The sequence below is a fragment of the Leptodactylus fuscus genome, chromosome 4 (genome assembly GCF_031893055.1).
Source record: "Leptodactylus fuscus isolate aLepFus1 chromosome 4, aLepFus1.hap2, whole genome shotgun sequence".
Classification (NCBI taxonomy): Eukaryota; Metazoa; Chordata; class Amphibia; order Anura; family Leptodactylidae; genus Leptodactylus; species Leptodactylus fuscus.
Window position 1 is genome coordinate 19,955,036 of NC_134268.1, and position 16,851 is coordinate 19,971,886.

The window sequence follows — 16,851 nt, forward strand, 5'->3', positions numbered from 1 at the left end:
GAACAGGAACCAAGGAAGGAAGAGAAGGTAGAGGTGAGAAGAGAAGGAAAAAGAATTGTAAAGATAAGGAAAGAGGAAGAAAGGAATGATGGGGAAAGGAATAGGAAGAGGAGTAGAAAGGGAAACAAGAAAGTAGGAAGGAATAGCAAGAGAAGAAACAATAAGGAAGTAGTAGGAAGAGAAGGGAGGAAAAGGACGAGAAGCAAAAGGGGCAGTAAGAAGAGAAGAAAGGAAAAAGCAGGAAAGGAAGAAAGAGAAATATGACTGGATGATGATTGGACCATGAACGAGGGAAGAAATTTTTCTTTATTGGCAGAACACATAGAAGAAGCTGTAGAAGACTGAAGATTGGTGTTAGAGGCTGGGGGTAGAGGTTGGTGCTAGAGGTTGGTGATAGAGGCTGGTGATAGAGGCTGGGGTTAGAGGTTGGTGCTAGAGGCTGGTGCTAGAGGCTGGGGTTAGAGGTTGGTGCTAGAGGCTGGTGCTGGAGGCTGGTGCTAGAGGCTGGGGGTAGAGGTTGGTGCTGGAGGCTGGTGCTAGAGGCTGGGGGTAGAGGTTGGTGCTGGAGGCTGGTGCTAGAGGCTGGGGGTAGAGGCTGGGGGTAGAGGTTGGTGCTGGAGGCTGGTGCTAGAGGCTGGGGGTAGAGGTTGGTGCTAGAGGCTGGGGGTAGAGGCTGGGGGTAGAGGTTGGTGCTGGAGGCTGGTGCTAGAGGCTGGGGGTAGAGGTTGGTGCTAGAGGCTGGGGGTAGAGGCTGGGGGTAGAGGTTGGTGCTGACACTGTATGATCCGCCATGATCTCATAGCTACAGCTGGTGCTCAGGGGTACGAGGACGTCTCCATCAGATTCATGGAGACATCAGTTATGGCCCTGTAGAGATAGTGAATGGCAGGAGGCTGCGTCCAGGACTCTACACCGTCCTTAGTCTTGGACACAGGGGTCATGAGTTATTCTCAGGAGGAGTCTATGAGGATCTTTACTTCCTCAGTGTATAAAATGTTATATATACAGTATAAAGGATGTGCAAAATCACATTATAAAGGGGAAAATAAGAACAAGACAATGTCAGCCTCTAGAGGCTGGTGGAGGAATTACAGGCAGGAATATATGAAGTAGGTCCACACAGGGGCGCTATAGGACAACAGGTAATCATTAGGGAACAGCAATGATCCAATTCTCAATCCCCTGCCCCTCCGGCCACTATCCTAGATGTCTAATACTCACTGAGTAATATCTGTCTATCACATCCAAGGCGAAGATGGGGAAAAAAAAAAAAATCACAGACATTAACCCCTTCCTGACCTCTGCTGTAATAATGTGGTGGATGTCAAGTATTTAAAGGGATCCTATCATTAAAATTCAATTTTTTTCTCACTAACACATCGGAATAGCCTTAAGAAAGGTTATTCTTCTTCTACCTTTAGATGTCTTCTCCGTGACGCCGTTCGGTCGAAATCCCAGTTTTCGTCAGTATGCAAATGAGTTCTCTCGCAGCACTGGGGGTGGTCCCCATCCTTCAAACAGCACTGGGGGCGTCCCCAATGCTGCGAGAGAACTCTCCAGCGCCGTCTCCATCTTCTTCTGGAACGGGCTCTCTTCACATCTTTTTCCGGTGCTGGGTTCAAACTGTGCACGCCCACCGGCCACAAGAAAATAGCCGTTTACACTTACTGTGTAAGTGCCCATTTTCTTGTGGCCGGCGGGCATGCTCCCCCAGTGCTGTTTGAGTGCTGGGACCCGCCCCCAGTGCTGCGAAAGAACTTATTTGCATACTGATGGACACCGGAATTTCTACGGAACAGTGGCGTAGAGAAGACATCAAAAGGTAGGAGAAGAATCGCCTTTCTTAAGACTATTCCGATGTTGTAGGCAGAAAAAATACAGTTTGAATGATAGAATCTCTTTAAGGCTAATTTCACACGGGGTATTTTGGTCAAGATTTTGAGGCCGTAATCGCCTCAAAATCCTGACCAAAAAGATGGCTCCCATTGAAATCAAAGCGATCAAATCGATAAACATTCCCCAAAATGGTAGAACTAAATAATACTTCTGGCCCTGCCAAAAAAACACGCCCTATACATGGAATTATAAGAACGTTACGGGGGACGGACTATGAGGAATTCAATTGAAAAAATTTTTTTTGCAAAGTTTTGGATTTTTTTTGCTTATGGGGTTAAAACCTAAATAAAACGATATACATTTGGTATCCCCAGGATTGTACCGACCCATAGAATACAGGCAACATGCCACGGGCAACATCGTAAAAACAAAGTCACAAAAACGCAGAAGCGGGGAGTCAGAAATGAAAATCGGAAAATGCCCGGGTTAAGATTCAAATAGGCCAAGCACTTAAAGGGTTAATTTAGAAATTATTTGTGTCATAGATATCCCCTGAGGTGACACTGATGTAATACAGTGAGGCTCAAGCAACATCTACAGTAACATGGCCGCCTCCATGACTGGAGACATTACCATGGTAAGACTTTGGCCTCTACTTGATGGAAATCCTTGACGTGAACAGCAGAATCCCCGCCCCTACCGGAAGTGATGTCACGCTCGTCACTTCGGTCGCTCTCCAATGAGGAAGTAAGTTCGTACCGAGAAGTTGCAGGAGCGAGAGCGGACGAGCGAGCCGGAGCCCGGAGCGATGAGGCGGTAATGTCCTGCCGGGGCTCCGCTCTCAGCTGCGGCCATAGCGGGCGCCATGAATGTTGACGTGGAGTTCCACATCCGGCAGAACTACCCATGGGCCAAACTACCGGCCAACGTCAAGCAGGTAATGGAGTCACCTGTCCCTGCATCACCCCTGTCACTCCTCACCACACCTGCCTGTCAGCTGTCACCCTGTACCATGTGGGTAACCTGCCAGATACTACCTGGTACCTCATCCTCCATCAGCTGCCGCCTGGCACCCTGTACCCCACTTCTCATCTGGCACCCCATCCCCCTGTCAGCTGCCACCCTGCCCTCTGTCTGTCATCTGCTGCCCCGCACCCCCATCAGCTGCTACCCTGTACCCTGTCATCCGCCACCCTGTACCCTGTCTTCTCCCATCATCTGCTACCCCGTTGCCCCATCAGCTGCTACCATGCACCCTGTCATCCGCCACCCTGCACCCCCCTCATCTGCTACCCTGTAACCCGTCTTCCCCTGTCATCTGCCGCCCTTCACACCATCAGCTTTTACCATGCACCCTGTCATCTGCCACCCTGCATCCTGTCCTCCCTCCCTGTCATCTGCCACCCTGCACCCCATCCCCCCATCATCTCCCACCCTGTACCCCCATCAGCTGTTACCATGCACCCTGTCATCTGCCACCCTGCACCCTGTCCTTCCTCCCTGTCATCTGCCACCCTGCACCCCATCATCTGCCACCCTGCACCCCATCCCCCCATCATCTCCCACCCTGCACCCCATCCCCCATCATTTCCCACCCTGCACCCCATCCCCCCATCATCTCCCACCCTGCACCCCATCCCCCCATCATCTCCCACCCTGCACCCCATCCCCCCATCATCTCCCACCCTGTACCCCATCAGCTGCCACCCTGTACCCTGTCTTCCCCCATCAGCTGCCACCCATCACCACATCCTACACACATTAATAGGAACATGGGAAGAATATGCAAATCTGACTTCCATGATGTAATTAGGAAGTCAGTGCCTCAGTCATAGGAGTCTCCCTCCTTCCCAAAACATATCCTGTACAGTGATAAATATCCCATCTCTGTTATCTCAGTTTTTTTAGATTTGGATAAAGCCAACTTTAAAGTCTTCTACCAGTGAGACAGTTGGTGCACTGTGGGCGGGCCTTCAGCTCCCTGGAGCACTGCACTTGTAACTTTGGTAGGATGGGTGATGTCATAGCAGTGGAAAGATCAACTCTTGCTGTATGTGGTGGCACAGGCAGCAGATGGTAGGGGTCTGAGCAGTGCTCCAGGGAGCTGATGGCCCGCCCCTAGTGCACCCACTGCCTCATTTGCATTAAGCTGCTTTTCTCCAAATCTACAAAATTGACCTCCATGACAGAAGTGTATTATTAATCACTGTAAGGTGGTGAGGGCAGCGGAATATGCTCAGGAGCGGTGGTAGAGTCCCTATAAGTCCTCCTGCCCCTTACTACTGTGCCCCTTGTCCTCCTGCCCCTGACTGCACCTGCTGCCATCTTGCACCCTATCATGTCTATCACTCGCCCCCAGCTGTGCCCTCCCTGTTTCCTTGCGCAGGTTTCCTCTCCTTTTCCCCATTCCATCCATAAACCTTCTCCTCCGATGTGACGTCACTCTTGTAACTCTTGTAAATCTTCTTCTCCTCAGGGCCTGGGAAACTCACAGAAGGAATATGAGAAGCAGGTTGTGCTGTACAGTATCCGCAACCAGCTGAGGTATCGCAACAACCTGGGTAAGGAGGCGCCGGCAGGATGGACAACATAGAAAAGGCCCAAGAGAGGAGGATTAGCCGCCCGGCTCCGGGGGTCCCTCCAGCCCCATTACAGGGTCCACCATAACATCAGGCTGCTGCTGCTTACATTCACATCTGTGTCCGTCTCCACTGAAATCACGGATGAAATAGTCCTGCAAGTGAGACTTGGTCATCCTGTGATGTCGCAGAGCAAACAATGGATACCCAGTATCTGTAAGGTCTGTTGTGCAGTCACTACCGGGCCCTGGAGATTGTAGAGGGCCCCCTACAGTATTATACATGGCAGGTGGAGGACCCCTTACAGATTCTGCATTGGGGTCCAGGACCCTATTACACCTCTGCAGGTAGTTCTGACCACACAAGGTCTAAATGTTGCTGATTTTATTCCCCAAATGGTAGATGGAAAATCCACATGGTTTTACATGACCACTGCATGTCACAAACTGCAGAGAACACTTACACATTGCAGTGCATGGGCTAAATCTGTGGCAAATACGTGTAATCACTATTTTAGCGATCTGCCTGTCCGTTGTTCTGATCCCCCAGTGTAGACCTTTTACTAATTTCTAAGCTGTTCCCCGGATTCCTGTTGAATAGCATTGCAGAGCGAAGCTTTAGGCCTCATTCTTCTGCTGCCGCTCTGGCCATCGGTCACAACATGACTGACCCTGCTTTACTGTATGGACCTGCAGCAGGAGTAAAGTGGAGTCAGTGGTGTCACAGGGGAGGTGCAGAGACTTCAGACACCCCACAGCGCTCTGCACGGGTAATCGCTGGGGTCTGGGTAACCATCAGATATATGTAATACTTGGGGTATATATGGGATGCCCTGACACTGATTTGTGAGGGTCTTGCAGAGTCCTCCATCCTGGGCTCGTGCAGGACACTTGTATGAAGGATCTCTGCTTGTGTGTATCTGTTGCTCTGTTACCTGACATTTACATAAGACTAAATCAACATATTCAAGGGCAAACACTGTGTACATTGGTCGTGTGGACAGGCTGCACCGCCGACATACACATCATGGCCGCTCATAGACTAGGTCCTCAGTCACGGTCTCTTAGTTGGCGCGCTCTGCACACTCTAAGGCTGCGTTCACACGATGTAAAACTGAGCGTGATCTGGCACGTATATGGCGTGTCAGAGTTTGAGTGCTCAAAAAGATCCCATTGATTTCAATGGGAGTTATGAGCGCATACGCCGCGTTATTTTGCGCCTGTGATTTTGCGGCTGCGAGCACTTCCCATTCACTTCAATGGAAGCACTCATAGAGAAAAAAGCAGCCCATTCATTTCAATGGGGAACGCTCGTATGCCGGCTCCCATAGAAATGAATGGGATCTGCTTTATACGCGCTGATTCTGACTGTGTTTTAACGTTCAGAATCAGTCAGCGTATCCGTAGTGTGAATGCACCCTTAGGCTGCGTTCACACAATTGCATTGCACTGCGTAAGCAATCCTGTTTGCCCCAGAGCTTTGGGTCAGAGGTCAAACAGAATGGGAGAACATGGGGGACCTTTTACCTCCTCCTTGTTGTGTTCAGGCCCGTGGGGTCAGTGGGCCAAACCTCCGACCCCGATGTTTTTCCACTAACTAATGAAGCCGGCGACTATATTCCTATGGAAATAAATAACAAAGGATACATCTAATTAATTATAGAATAGCGGTAATTGTATCATATCATTAAAGGTTATTAACCCTTTCCCTTCACAGCCATTTTAAATGTTTTTGTCTTTTTGCTCCCCGCCTTCCAAACACATAGGAGGGCTTAACGTCTGCGGCACAAATTGTGCTTCATCTTTGTACAATTTATTATTCTGTGCAATGTAATGGGAAGCCGGAAATAAAAAGAGAAGCGGGTGGAATTGGAGAAAAACTGATTGTGCAACTTTCTTACGGTTATTGGTTTTACGAAGTCACCTGTATTCTGTGCGTTGTTTATGGCAATACCAAACAAACATATATATATAGATAGATAGATAGATAGATAGATAGATATTCTAAAAAGAAATATTAAAAATATAAAAATATATTATATTATTATTATATTTATTATTATATTTATTTATTATATATGTATATATATTTGGAACAATTTTTTAAAAATCCATAAGTCTGCAACAAAAAAAAAAATTTCTTGAATAATCTGACATATGTATCTTTATATTTCTGTGTACAGGTGCTTCGATTTTTTTTTTTTTTTTTTTTAATTTTTTTTTAATGTTTGTAGATTGTGTGTATTCAGTCGTGGTGAAGTATAACATGTTTATTTTTGCTTATCCTTATTTGAGACCTAGGAAAAGGAGTGATTTTTTTTTTAAATTTATTTATTTTGTCTTTTGCCACGCTGTAAGGATAAGTTTACACCGTTATTTAAAGGGATCCTCTCATTGGATTCCCTTTTCTTCTGACTAACATGTAGGAATAGCCTTAAGAAAGCCTATTCTTCTCCTACCTTTAGATGTCTTCTCCGCGCCGGCCTTAGGCAGAAATCCGGCTTTTCGTCTGTATGCAAATGAGTTCTCTCACAGCACTGGGGGCGTCCCCAATGCTGTGAGAGAATTCTCCAGCGCCGCCTCCATCTTCTTCAGGATTGGCCTGTCCCTGTGTCTTCTTCCGTCCTGGCTTTCAATCTTCTAGGCCTCGGGCAGAGCCGACTGTGCATGCCCGGGCCACAAGCTGGTGTAAGCGGCCATTTTCTTGTGGTCGCTGGCACGTGCAGTCGGCTCTGCCTGAGGCCTAGAAGATTGAAAGCCAGGATGGAAGACGACACAGGGAGAGGCCGTTCCGGAAGAAGGTGGAGGCGTCGCTGGAGATTTCTCTGACAGCATTGGGACCGCCCCCAGTGCTGCGAGAGATTTCATTTGTATACCAAAGAAAGCCTGGATTTCTAACGAACGGCGGCGCGGAGAAGACATCTAAAGGTAGGAGAATAATAGTCTTTCTTAAGGCTATTCCTACGTGTTAGTCAGAAAAAAGGGTATCCAATGAGAGGATCCCTTTAAGGGGGTCATCTGAACCACTTAGATTTTTCATTCTGACGACCTGCAGGATTACTACTATTACCTTTGTATATGGCAGTAGTAGGAAATTTGGTGTACAAGACATTATGGTAAAGTTAGACGCTATATATGCAGACTGTAGTCAGTCGGGGTTGTCTGTAGAGGACAGAGATGATGGTGGTCGTCTAATATCCTCAGGATCAGTTCCGCTCGGTCTCACGTTCTCCTGCGGCCGCCGCGCTCCCCCGTATTTACTTGTGACTCTCCTCAAGGACGTCTTCTCCTTTATAGTAAAGTCTCCACTCTCGCCCATGTGAGACTCATATAATGCGCCACCTGCTGGTGGATTAGTCTCTCGGCTACATGGCAGAGGCAGCAGGAAGGATTCCATTCATGCCGGGCACTTGTGCCTGTGCGGCCCGCGTGGTGTTTGTATCTGGAGACGAAGCCTGTTCTGTGGAGGAGATGATCAATCTCAAAATACTGAAGTTAGAAGTGCTAAAATATCAAAGGAGCTGTAGAAGATTAGTAAATGGTGGCAACTTACTGACTGCAACAGCGCCCCACCTGTCCATAGGCTGTATGTGGTATTGCAGCTCATCCATTTTAAGGGAGTCGAGCTGCAATACCAGACACAAGCTAAGAACACCTGCGGCACGGTTTCTGCTAGAAAGCGGCCATCTTTGTCTCGTCCTGAACAAGGTGCACCCTTGTTCATTGGGTGCAAGAATAAATTTTAGAAATGTATGGACGTCACCCGTGTATACCTGCCCGTAACGCTGATGGTGGGTTTATTCTATATGCAGTGAAACACGTGAAGAAAGATGAGCGCAGATACTACGAGGAACTCCTGAAGTACAGCAGGGAGCACCTGATGCTGTATCCGTACCACCTGTCCGACATAATGGTGAAAGGACTCCGCATTACCCCCTTCTCCTACTATATAGGGATAATGGAGGTAAGAAGTGTATGGGGGAGGGGTGGGTTACACTTTACCACATTGACAGTGCTGTAGGATCGTCATTGCTGCAGGTCTTCCTGGAAAATCCCTTTAACAATCGCTTTTAGACACTGTTTCCAGCCACGTATTTTCGCAGCTCTGTGGGACCATAACCTAAAGCTACTGAGCCCCGTGTTCAGCGATCACACAGTTGCATGGCTGGTTACAGCGCAGTCAGATCTGTGTCCTGTATAAAACCGTACATCGTCTGTCCATCACATGACAAAGGAAGGTTCCTATCCATGACAGCAAGCAGAGATCTTAAAGTAAATAAATGGATTTTATCGCTGCAAGTAACTCGTTTCCTTCTTTCGTAGGACATCATGAATAGCGAAAAAAGCTACGACTCCCTGCCGAACTTCACTGCCGCAGACTGTGAGTATATAGCTGTCTATAGAGAACTTAGATCCTGACCAAGATTTACTAAAATGTATGCGGCACCCTGATGGAGTAATACCGTGTACAGGTATGGCCACTTAAAGGGGTTGTCAGCGACTATGACTGTGATGGCGAACCTATGGCATGGATGCCAGAGGTGGCACTCAGAGCCCTCTCTTTGGGCACTCATCCGTGGAGCAGATTATACTGTGTGGGGGCCTCTGTGCAGCAGATTATACTGTGTGGGGGCCATTGTGCAGCACATTATACAGTGTGGGGGCCACTGTGCAGCACATTATACTGTGTGGGGGCCACTGTGCAGCACATTGTATTGTGTGGGGGCCACTGTGCAGCACATTGTACTGTGTGGGGGCCACTGTGCAGCACATTGTACTGTGTGGGGGCCACTGTGCAGCACACTGTACTGTGTGGGGGCCACTGTGCAGCACATTGTACTGTGTGGGGGCCACTGTGCAGCACATTGTACTGTGTGGGGGCCACTGTGCAGCACATTGTACTGTGTGGGGGCCACTGTGCAGCACATTGTACTGTGTGGGGGCCACTGTGCAGCACATTATACTGTGTGGGGGCCACTGTGCAGCAGATTGGACTGTGTGAAGGTCACTGTGGAGCAGAAAGCTCTATAAAGCCCCATTCGTATGACCGTATTTTGCAGGTCTGTAATTGTGGATCCGCTCAGTATTAAGGTTAAATTGCTGTGCTGACACTTTGTGATGAATTAGTGGATTTTGGGTTGCAGTTTGGCCACTCGGTCTCTAAAAGGTTCGCCATCACTAGACTATGATACTGATTGCTACAGACTCTTCACTGCGTATGAAGCACAGCGCCGTACATTGTATAGTGGCTGTGTTTTATTGCAGCTCATCCCCATTTATTTGAATGGGGCTGAGCTGCAGCGTGGCCATGAGTCCAAAGGGGGGGAGGGGTGTTACTGCCTGAGAAGAACTCAGATCCCAGATAATCCCTTTTAAGTGCCCCCCAAATACCAACTGGGGGTGCAAAAAGGCACTTACCGCTAACTTGGTGTATCACATGATCTTTCAAACCAATCGGCTGTAAAAATTCTGTGACCCCCAGTTCTCGGGAGTCCCGGCGTGTATTTGACATGGTGCTTTATAGAGATGCTTTAAAGGGATTCTACCACTAAAACACATTTTTTTCTAGTTACCACGTCGGAATAGCCTTTAAAAAGTCTATTCGTCTCTTACCTGTGGAAGTGATCTCCGCCGCGCCGTTCGTTCAAAATACCGGTTTGTACCGGTATGCTAATTAGTTCTCTCGCAGCGATGGGGGCGTCCCCATTGCAGTTCGAAAACCGACCGCAGCGCCGCCTCTCTGGTCTTCTGTATCCTCCCCTTGCCTCTTCAGTGTCTGTCGGACGCCTGCGCAGTATGCTCTCTGTTCGGCGAAGATTGCCGAACGTACTGCGCATGCGCGAAAGTGCGGTGCCCGCACTATGGCTGGGACCGCAATTTCGCGCATGCGCAGTACGTTCGGCAATCTTCGCCGAACAGAGCGTACTGCGCAGGCGTCCGACAGTACGCTGAAGAAGCAAGGGGAGGACACCGAAGACCAGAGAGGCGGCGCTGCGGTCGGTTTTCGAGCTGCAATGGGGACGCCCCCATCGCTGCGAGAGAACTCATTAGCATACCGGTACAAACCGGTATTTTGAACGAACGGTGCGGCGGAGAGCACTTCCACAGGTAAGAGACGAATAGCCTTTTTAAAGGCTATTCCGACGTGGTAACTAGAAAAAAAAGTGTTTTAGTGGTAGAATCCCTTTAAGAGCACCTGTATGATAGACGATCCACCATGGAAGGGGTTCAGTCCCCTGTTCTGGAAATGAGTGAGATCCGAGCAGTCAGACCCCCACCAATCTGACATTTATCACCCGGATGCCAAGTTATAATTAAGATCACATTTGATTCATTGGAAAGATACAGAAAATGCAAATCTTCATTGGTTTATGTGTTTTCTTCTTCTAAGGCCTAAGACTCCTTGGTATAGGAAGGAACCAGTACATCGATCTGATGAACCAGTGCAGGTCGTCCAAGGTAAGGAGGACTTGGCCGGGGCCGTTACCTTGTGTAGTTCAGATTATAAGGAGGGCACAGGACTTATTCCTTCATCCTTCCTTCTTTTTTAAGGTTGGAGATGAATAAAAAATATCCCTTTAAGGGCGTTGTTCTGTCTCATGTAAAGTAAGCATAATTATCTTATGATACAAATTCCTGTGACCTGCTAATATGCTTATGTTTTAAAGGGATCCTATCATTGGATACCATTTTTTTCTCCCTAACACGTAGGAATAGCCGTAAGAAAGGCTATTCTTCTCCTACCTTTAGATGTCTTCTCTGCATCGCCGTTCCGTAGAAATCTGGGTTTTCTTCGGTATGCAAATGAGTTCTCTCACAGCACTGGGGGCGTTCCCAATGCTGCGAGAGAACTCTCCAGTGACTCCTCCATCTTCTTCTGGAACGCCATCTCCCTGTGTCGTCTTCTGTCCTGGGTTTCAATCTTCTAGGCCTCGGGCAGAGCCGACTGCACATGCCCGGGCCACAAGAAAATAGACCCTTACACAGTAAGCTGGTGTAATTTTCTTGTGGCCCAGGCATGTGCAGTCGGCTCTGCCCGAGGCCTAGAAGATCGAAACCCAGGATGGAAGAAGACACAGAGAGAGGGCTCTCCGGAAGAAGATAGAGGTGGCGCTGGAGAGTTCTCTCGCAGCATTGGGGACGCCCCCAGTGCTGTGAGAGAACTTATTTGCATACCGAAGAAAACCCAAATTTCTACGGAACGGCGGCGCGGAGAAGACATCTAAAGGTAGGAGAAGAATAGTCTTTCTTAAGGCTATTCCTACGTGTTAGGGAGAAAAACAGGGTATCCAATGATAGGATCCCTTTAACCCTTTGTCAATATCAAAAGCATTTACGACATATTTCTGAAGAGTGTGCACCAGAAAGAGCAGAAAAATACACATTAGGTGCTCAGCTGGTCCCTGCAAAGTCGCTGGGCTCGGCCGACTTATATTTGATGTGTATGGCCAGCTTTAGGAAGCTCAGACTTTGTGCAGCCGTGATCCTGTGTGCACCCCCTCCCCCCTTCTTTTACAGCTGCTCTCGGTAATATTCCGTCAAAAATCTCTCTGGGCTGTTTCTTATTAGTTTACACCCTGTATAACCCGGTGTGCCCTCCTTGGCTTGGAAGGAATGGAAATTCCCCGGGCCTGTAATCTCCTGTGGAATCCTCCACAAGTCCTCATAAACTTTGGTAAATTCACTCCAGAAAGAGGAGACTCCGCAGTAGAAATGGCACTTTGTGTACATTCTAGGGTTAATTCCATCTTATAAAGTGGTGATCTATAACTAGGATACACAGTCACTTTATGGTTGTTGGTGTCCGAACTGTGACCAGTCCTAAGAGATTGTGTTTCACTTTGTCAGTCGTGCTCCTGTCTGCGAAATGCAAAGGATCAAGTGGATGAAGATGACGGCAGTTCCCTTGTACAGCCACTTGGTCATGGACACTACTCTGCCTGAAGGGGGCGCAGTGTCACAACTTCATTTTCAGGATTGGGGAGGATCCATCTAGTAATGTTGTGGCATATGGCTATGATCTTAGCCTGATCCCTACTCCTAGTAGAATAACATGTCAGTGCATAAACTGCATTCAGCTCCTCCTTGTCGTGGTCATGTGGGTGGATCAACGAGGTCTACATTTGCAGCGGACCCCACCAATTACCAGCACAATTTTTTTTTTTGTTTAATTCTCCTCCATTGCACCATCTTACATACGTACCAGTGAGATTTACTTTCCTCTGCATCGTCCTAACAATCTAAACCTTATGTTTCTTTATAGAAATTCTTCAGACGGAAAACGGCGCGGGATTTACTGCCTGTGAAACCAGTGGACATAACGGTAGAGGCCTGGTGGGTGGTGCAGGCCGGGTACATCACTGAGGACGACATTAAGGTACATTCTCTATGTGTGAACATACGTTGCCCTTGGTCGGATTCGAGCCTAGTACCCCAGCTCTGTATGCAACCGTGCTAACCACTGAGTCACCATACCGGCCGAACTACAGTGTTGGTCTATGGTAAATTGGCTATGACTTCAGAAGACTCCTGGCAGCTGTGACTACCAAACGCCTCCCATGGTCTTACCCTGGGAGAGATCCTGTAAACTGAAAGTGAAAGCGACCTCTAAGATACTGTGCTTGCATTTGACCATGGCATCTTAGAGGTTAAATGCCCGTGATCAGAGCCATCTCTGATCACAGGCATTAGCACTAGGTCCCTGCTGTGTAAAACAGCAGAGGCACGGCGGCCATGTCGCCCACTACCCCTCCTAACGTTAATAGACGTATTAATGATGGGAAAGGGTTAAAATCAAGTCAATAAATAGTGCTGCAACGTCTGGGGTGTTGTCTCACATGCAGGTTTTGCAGCCAAAACCAATAGTGGATTAAAAAATAAAGGAGTGTTGTCTGTGCTATGTCCGCTCCCCCTGGGTTTTGGCTTCAAAAACTACATAAAAACCTGACTGTAGAAAAACACCCACAGCTGGTTCCTATGGGACATTCCTGCCCTAGTAATCCTGAAGCGATCCCCTGAGGTATTCCTCCACTGAAAACTCCATTCCGAAATTCAGAAAACTCACTACTGATATCTAGAAACTCAGAAGCGGACTGTCCTGTGGGAACGCAGCCACAAAGCCAGGAGAGACTATTAGAGCGCTGCTACACGGTGCAGTGTGGGGCTGATGGTGTCTTTAATGACATTTATTCATGATTGCATATTCTGTTATGGCAATACTGTCAGAATAGGCTATAAATGTTATTAAATACGCTGACGGCGCAGCGGTGCACACTGCAGCCACACCGTGTCCTGGCCGCGCTGCAGTCATTGCTGGGGTGGCCGGTGCTGTCACTTATATGTGGCTTTTCCTTGTTCCGGGCTCTGCAGGTTTACAGGTGACTGCATGGCCAGTAGTGATGCACCAATGCACACGACAGAGATCAGGGCTCTCCCGAGGGGGAGGCATCTGCAGGTTCATAGGAACTGGTTCATAGGAAACCTCAAGTAGAAGTGAACGCATCACACCACTGCAAAATTGGCCCCCTGGGATGGCACATTTCGTTGTGTGCATGGGTCCTGATTTAAGTGGAAGCCCTGGTAATTCCAATGTAAAGTGGCCGCAACATCCTCTGGGCAAAGACTGAGGCCACACCATGTGGAAAAGCTGTGTTTTTTGTTGCAGATTTAGCAGCGGTTTTTTTCTTTAAAGCTTCTCTTCTACTTCTCTCTTCTGCTCAATCCACTCCTGACTTTGGCTCAAAAAACCGCTGCAAAATCTGCAACAGAAAAGGCAATGTGACCTCAGCCTTATAGTGACGAGAATTATTTGTTCTCCTTCACATCAAAGCTCTACCCTCAGTTTATGTTCCTACCCTTCTAATGGTGGGGGAAATTTATCACGACTGGCGTTTCCTACTCTAGTCTTGGTTTCCTGTCCGCCGGAGTGAGGTCTGTCTAATCTAAGAAGAATGCCTCTTAATAAATCGGGTCCATCTCTGGCCAGGTACTCACATACACAATATTGTGAATTTCGGCTTTCATTGGTATTAATGTCTAGTAAAAATGGCAAAAACAAAATTTGACAAAAAACCCTCCCACTTTTCTTATAAGTGCCGAACATGGTGCATATTTGTATATATATACAATATATATTGTGTATATATACTATATATATATATATATATATATATATATATATATATAGTTTTATATAAGATTCTTACGGTTTTGCAGGTGGCTGTATATAGTCATTAGTAGCCATAGCATAGGGGATAAATATTCTTGGCATACATCACCCCTTTAAGGGTCGCCTTTACTTTTCACTTCTATATACATGTAGTGACCTCTCATGGAGATTTTCCCTTCTCTTTATTCTTTTTAGATCTGCAGCAACGCGGAGAAGAGAACGATCGATAAAATCATTGATTCTGGGCCTCAGCTGGCCGGTTCTCTGGAGCATAATGTAGTCCATAGTAAGTAACAGGGATTCGGAGCGGTATCGAGTGTCACCCTGCGCAGGGTCATATGTCTCCTCTCCTAGGGTTGGTATACACACCCAGTTTCATTCTCAATTTACACCGCCACTTAAAGATATCCTTAACCACTTCAGTACCGGGCCGATTTGTGCTCCAGGACCAGACACATTTTCGGTTTATTTTGTATGTGCGGTTTTGAGGTCTGTAACATTTTCCTCGTATGTCTCAGTCAACTAATTTTTGCGTCTTTTTTCGGGGACACATAGGGCTTTATTTTTATGTTTTTATTTTCAAATGTGTTTTTTTTTTTTTTTTTTTGTTTATATCCGGGAAAATATAAACATAATAGGAGGGAAATTGTGTCTGGTTTTAAATTTATTTTATTTTTTTTATTTAATAACATAAAGTGTCACTGAAAAACTTTATAATATAATTTTTCCTCTCCGTAATGGTAATTTTTATTTTGTATGGTGTCGTCGGGGGTGGGGCTATAACCTTTAATAACTGAGTTTTATTAGGGTATTATTAATTTATTTTGATTATTTTATTTACATTTTTTAAAACTTTATTATATATATATATTTTTTTCAGATTGTGTCCCCATAAGGTGATAACAGACCTTTGGGGACATCTGATCACTTTTTTTTTTGTATTGGAGGCTGATTTCCCCTATAACTGAGGCTGCTACATTTAGCCTCAGTTGCAGGAGGAATACAGCCTCCTGCATGCTGTATACACAGTATACAGAGCTGATCTGGGGTCCTGTAGGACCCAGCAGCTCTTGTAAGACTCTGCTCCCGGCAGATCACGTGACCTCCGGGTCAGAGGGCAGCCGAATCATGGCAGCGTCCATAGCTGTGTATACAGCGCTGATTGATCGCTATATACACAGCGATCGAGATGTAATAAGGTAATAAACCTTCCCTGCCATCTCTCTGGGAGCTCCGGCTGAAGTTACATCCGGCTCCCAGCTTCAGTAGCTGCACAATCTCCGTGCAGCTGCTGTGTTCTGACTGGACGTACCGGTACATCCTATCAGAACTAGGCAACCACTATCCGGACGTATAAAGTCTATAGGCGGTCCGGAAGTGGTTAAAGGGGAACTCCACAACTAAATGACATTTTACAATTTTTTGAAGTTTAAGTCCGGGGTCCAACTTGGCATAAACGCCACAGCACAGATAGCAGAAAAATAGGCACAGAGGAAATGCGGTTGCGTTTTTGGGAATCGCATCATGTCAATTATATATAGCTATAGGTATAATTGAAGCCAAAGGTTCCCAGAGGAAAACTTTGTGGACGATCAATGAAAAGCAGTGCGGAAAGAAATACAATTCGTTTCTGTAGTGATTTTTTTTTCCCCACATCACTTTTTTGCTAGCTCTCCACTACATGGGACCTTGGCCTCAAGGGACATTGTATTTGGCCTCTAGAACCAAAATTGAGACCATGTTCTAAGGTTTCTCCTGCACTGTTGCACCCCCAGGCACTTGGCCTTGCATCCTGTCCCCAATGTGCAGTCAGAACAGTAAAGGGGACACAAATTCTACATCTCTGCAGCCCCATCGGGATCACTTTATAGCTGCAGTAGGATGTCTTGTGTCTTGTGTTATTGTAACATGGCTTTACTCTCTTCTAGGCCTTTATAATAAAGGATTTATATACCTGGATGTCCCGATCTCAGATGACAGCTGCATAGCAGGTAGGTGTCCCGTGTCACTATATCATCAGTTCACATTACCAAGCCTTTGACTATCTGCACAAGGGGCAAAATTTGCTGCAAATACGCTGCAGACCCCTGCCAAGTTTGCACATGTAACATGTGGATTTTGAAAGAAATTTGCTGTCATGTAACGCTGCCTTGAAAAAGTACAATAGAAATGGAGACACTGTGGATTTTGCAATTTCTGTGCCACATGTCAGTTTATGCATGGAAAATTTCTGCAACATGCAGATGAGATTTGTTACTCACTTTTCTGG

The 16,851-nt window shown here is 46.9% G+C and overlaps 1 protein-coding gene across 1 annotated transcript in view; it reads left to right on the forward strand.

Moving 5' to 3' along the window:
- The first annotated feature begins 2,565 nt into the window (after positions 1 to 2,565).
- FAM91A1 (family with sequence similarity 91 member A1) overlaps positions 2,566 to 16,851 on the forward strand; it is a 29,747-nt gene continuing 15,461 nt past the window's right edge. Inside the window, exons 1-8 of the mRNA XM_075270125.1 lie at positions 2,566 to 2,773; positions 4,313 to 4,397; positions 8,227 to 8,378; positions 8,738 to 8,795; positions 10,806 to 10,873; positions 12,678 to 12,791; positions 14,778 to 14,868; positions 16,511 to 16,573. Of these exons, the coding sequence (XP_075126226.1) occupies positions 2,702 to 2,773; positions 4,313 to 4,397; positions 8,227 to 8,378; positions 8,738 to 8,795; positions 10,806 to 10,873; positions 12,678 to 12,791; positions 14,778 to 14,868; positions 16,511 to 16,573 (703 nt within the window). The 5' untranslated portion in view covers positions 2,566 to 2,701. The remainder of the gene's footprint in view (positions 2,774 to 4,312; positions 4,398 to 8,226; positions 8,379 to 8,737; positions 8,796 to 10,805; positions 10,874 to 12,677; positions 12,792 to 14,777; positions 14,869 to 16,510; positions 16,574 to 16,851) is intronic.